The sequence below is a fragment of the Cupressus sempervirens genome, chromosome 3, assembly GCF_028749045.1.
Source record: "Cupressus sempervirens isolate cs-2001-9-10 chromosome 3, ASM2874904v1, whole genome shotgun sequence".
NCBI classification, from domain to species: Eukaryota; Viridiplantae; Streptophyta; class Pinopsida; order Cupressales; family Cupressaceae; genus Cupressus; species Cupressus sempervirens.
Genome location: NC_143120.1, coordinates 1,254,416 through 1,259,117, shown reverse-complemented (window position 1 = coordinate 1,259,117; position 4,702 = coordinate 1,254,416). Strand labels below are relative to the sequence as shown.

The 4,702-nt window shown below is 36.5% G+C and overlaps 1 protein-coding gene across 1 annotated transcript; it reads left to right on the top strand.

Moving 5' to 3' along the window:
- The first annotated feature begins 1,391 nt into the window (after positions 1-1,391).
- Positions 1,392-4,336, top strand: LOC149564415 (protein WEAK CHLOROPLAST MOVEMENT UNDER BLUE LIGHT-like 2). Its single transcript, XM_089816179.1, is given in 3 exon segments — positions 1,392-1,421; positions 2,283-2,349; positions 2,352-4,336. Coding segments are annotated over 3 exon segments (1,950 nt in total). The 3' UTR covers positions 4,205-4,336.
- Positions 4,337-4,702: the final 366 nt, after the last annotated feature.

The following is a 4,702-nucleotide window of genomic DNA, read 5'->3' as shown; positions in this document are numbered from 1 at the left end:
GACTGATGAAATCTAATTGAAGGTGGGCAGAGTCCTTTACTCATTTAGCATGCTTATTTTAATTGAGGTGATTTGTTTAGATAGCTATTGAAATAGTTCGTTGTGAGGATGTTATTAAGGTGTAAACTTTGGTTGGACTATTGTCTACACTTGAACAACTGAAACGTTTGACAACTTTTTTTAAAAACTACTATTTACTAAATAGAAAAACTCAAAATATATAAGCTTACTCATCTGATAATAATGATGAAAGGAAAAATGCTACCTATAATCTAGAAATTATCTGGAGTCTATAGTTTAGGATGGCAGAAATGCCTCAAATAATCTCTCCAATTGAAAAATTGATCAACTTTAGGGTCGAAACTGGTTCTAAATCTCACTAATCAGATTTTACCATGTGATGAAAACATTAAATCTTAAGTTCAATATGCTGTTAAGGTTTTGAATGTTATCATCTTATTTAGATAGGTTGATGCTTGGATTTCTATATGATCTTACCTTTGTGAACACTTAATTTCATCTCTACCCTAAATTGCTACTTAAAAGAGATACTATACTTGGCATTGGAAAACACATATAGAGGTTATTTGTTTAGGACGATGCAAGAGATATTTACTTAATATTTATTAATTGTAATTGAGAGTTGTGGAATTAACCAAAACTATGTGCAAGAAAGCTCTATTTACAGATTACTAACCCATTGAGTCAAATAGTTATGAGAATTACATTGTTCTTTGTTATATGGGAGAGATGCTTGTATGATTGACAATAGGAAGTAATGTCCTTAAAATGTTACTTGAAGTTGAAGTATCTATTCATCTTGAACATTGAATACTTGTAATTGAATCATGTACATTAGATGTAGTATGATGTGTAATTCTAAGTCATCAGATAAATGTCATGGTCTCACATTTATTTATAGATTACTACTGCTAACCTTTGATATGGTGTTAAATTCCACGATGGTTGATAAAGTCATATAATGATTTTATGATGACTTTACATGGCTTGTTGAGATGCCATATTTGGATTGGATTATGATTCTTATTTTACATGTCTCACATGTATAAATGATGATTATGATGTGAGTTGGAAATAAGGATAAGTCCTTTTAATTATGATAAGATGTATACTGACCTAATTATGTGGTTATTGAAAATTTCTATGTAGTATATTAATTTTAGAATATGACTCTTCGATACTACACAATTCCATTACTCCTCTAAGTTTTACTTATTTAGGCTATCTTGTTGCCGGGCTGGGTATCTTTCATGTTAGGAAAGATTTCGGGGAAGCTTAATAGCTTCGTGGTAGGGTGGTGAAGCACTCCTACAATATTCTTGCCCTTGTGTTCTTAGACAGGTTCTGGAGCTCTTTTCAACTTGGTTGTCATGGTTAGACCACCTGGTGTCTGGTATTTGGTAATTTGGTAACGAATTTACAGTTTCTTTTTAATTTGAGTATACATATGTATATGTATCAATTTAATTAAACTTAATGATAGTTAATCAACAAATGCTGACTAGTCAATATTCAAAAAACTTCGACTCTCATTGATTTTTCCAAAATTTATGGAGATGGCTAATGTGGCATTGGTTTTGTAGGGGCAGTCCTTACAACTTCTAAACTTTATCAAGCTAGTATCTTTCTGCAAAGTTACGTTAGATGATAGAGCGAATGATTTTTCTGTTATTTGTAAGTTCGTTGTTTTTATATCAGTACAGTTATTATGATTACCAAATTATGGAATTTATTACAGCTTCTGAACCTTACAAATTTATACTCTTAAACTAGGATACCTAAAGCAAATCAAGTTTTCATTGTGAAGGAATACTTCATGCAAAAATTTCAATCAATACAAGAAGAGAAGATGACACAGTGGCTTATTTTCTCTCAGATACATGCTCCATCCACTTTCTAGGACTTATAAATATGGGGATAATAATGTTAATGGTGGTTTTCTAAAAGCTGTTCCATTTACTACATATCATTCTTTCAGTTCTGAACTAGATTATTATATGTATCCCCAGTTCATCTCCTTCAGGCCAACCAAAATACCTGCTCTGATGTTCATTTATCTGGCCTGACTACAATCATGATTGATTTATGCATCATTTACTTCTCTACTGCAGTAACAGTTATTGGTATTATGTGATTTTTTATTAGCAATAATTTTTTGATCTTAAAATTGCTGTGTTAAGGGAATATGTATATGTACATTCAATATCACATCTGGAATTGGGATTTTCAATTTGGAAGCTAACACAATCTATTTTTTATAGAAACGCCAATTTGTAGAGAGTGAGCTTCAAAGGGTGCAAGAAGATCTGCCTGAATTGAAGAAACAACTGTTGAAGCGGAAAATGAGAAGGTACAAGTCCTTAAGGAGCTGGATGGCATGAAAAAGCTCATTGAAGAACTAACTCTAAATTTCGAGAGAGCACAGACTGCAGAAGAGCAGGCAGCACAAGACTCAGAGCTTGCAAGGCTGAGGGTTGAGGAGATGGAGAAAGGCATAACAGATGAAGTTAGTGTTGCCTGGAAGACACAGATAGAAGTTGCCAAGACTAGGCATGCAACAGCTCTTGCAGATTTGCAAGCAGTGAAGAATGAATTGGAAACAATGAAATCCGAGTACCAGCATTTGATGAATGAGAGGGATATTGCCATAAAAAATGCAGAAGAGGCCTTTAATGCACCTGAGGAAATGGAGAAAAAGGTTGATGAACTCACCTTAGAGCTTATTGCGACCAAGGACTCTTTGGAGATGGCTCATGTTGCACTTCAGGAGGCAGAGGAACAGCGAGTTGCTGCAGCAGTTTCTAAGGACCAAGAGGGTAGAGCAAGGGCTCGGGAAATAAAGCATGCAACGGAAGAGCTTGAAATGCTTAAAAAAGAACTTGCTTTAGCACAAGATTTGAACTCTAAGCTTGAAGCTGCATCATCGTTGCTTCAGAATTTAAAAGCGGAACTTGAATCCTGTAAGGAAGCTGATTCAAACTTAGCAACAGAATCAGCAGAAGCTGAAGTCCGTCTGGCAAAAGCAAAGGACGAGCTCGAACAAGCAAAAGTGGCAGAGGCAAAAGCAATTACAGCTTTCGAATCAGTTGGAACAAAACTAGAGGAGATAAAAGCAAACTTGAAAGATGCAACAGACGAAGTAGCAAGTTTGAAAGTTGCTGTTGAATCTATGCAAGCAGAATTAGAAGCAGAGAAGGCAGCACTAGCAACAATGCGACAAAGAGAAGGAATGGCATCTGTCGCAGTTGCTGCTTTGGAAGCTGAATTAAAGAAGGCAGGGGAAGACCTTGAATTGGTTCATGCAGGAGAAAGGCAAGCCAAGGAAACCATGGCGGAGCTTCCTAAGGCTCCACAACAAGCTGCTGCTGAAGCAGACGAAGCCAAGGCCAAAGCTGAAATTGCCAGAGATAATATGCGTAAATCTAGGGAGGAAGTTGAACAGGCTTGGGCTGCTACCAGTACTGCAGAGAGTAGGTTGCAAGCAGCAATGAAAGAGATGGAAGCAGCCAGGGCTTCAGAAGCAATAGCTCTTAATGCAATCAAAGCTTTAAATGAAAGTGAGTCTGCAGGAGGATCTTCAGAGACAAATAATTCATCTGTAGTGACACTGTCTTTAGAGGAGTACTATGCATTAAGCAAAAGAGTACACGAAGCTGAGGAGCTAGCAAACAGCCGAGTGGCAGCTGCTATAAGCCAAATAGATGCTGCCAAGGGGAGTCAAGAGATTGTTATGAAGAAATTTGAGGAAGCAAGCAAAGAAATAAATGCAAGGAAGGAGGCATTACAGGATGCCTTGAAAAAGGCAAGTGAAGCAAAGGCAGGGAAGCTTGCTGTTGAGGATGAGCTGCGAAAGTGGAGAGCAGAACATGAACAGCGTAGGAAGGCAGGTGATCCAGCGACTGGAGTGAAAACCTCTTTACCACCACAGAGTCCTGCCAGTAATGAAAAAGATCTGACAGCTTCAAATGGAAATGAACAAAGTAGTATGAAAGAACGTGCTGGCGCTCAAGAAGCAGCATTAGGATCGCAAATGCAAGAAATGAGTACAAAGATTTCATCACCTGAGAATTTTGAGGGCAAACAGCCTGAGGATGATCAATTCTCTACAAAGAGAAAAAAGAAATCCCTTTTTCCTCTTATTGTAATGTTTCTGGTGCGCAAGAGAAACCAATTGTTGAAGTGACACTGCATAGTGAAAAATGGTAAACCTATATTCCAGGAGAACGCTTGTAAGTATGGACATTTGATAGTTTTCCTGTTATCTAGTGTCACATATTTCTACGATTACCAGCATAATGGGAATTATTATTATTTAGTGGGTATTGGTTTTGCTATTGTACACCCCGTTTGTAAATTGTCGAGCTGAGCTTTTCTCGCATTTCCTCCATTCAAGTAACAAAGTGAGGAGGCATATTTAGCCTTAATTCAGAATTTCTGCTGAAGTTGTAATAATGTATACACAATGATTGCAATGTCGGAATTTTTTGTGGATAATACTATGTTATAAGTAACTTTGAAAATTGAGATCCCTGAGATCATGAAAGGAGCTTAGCATATTGTGTTATTCTTTTGTAAGAAAATTGTAATTTAATGTTTTCTTGAAAACTTTGATCTCTCGGATATTTATTACCTGAAATGATACTTCAGTGTGCAAAATTTTATTGACAGGTAAGAATAATTC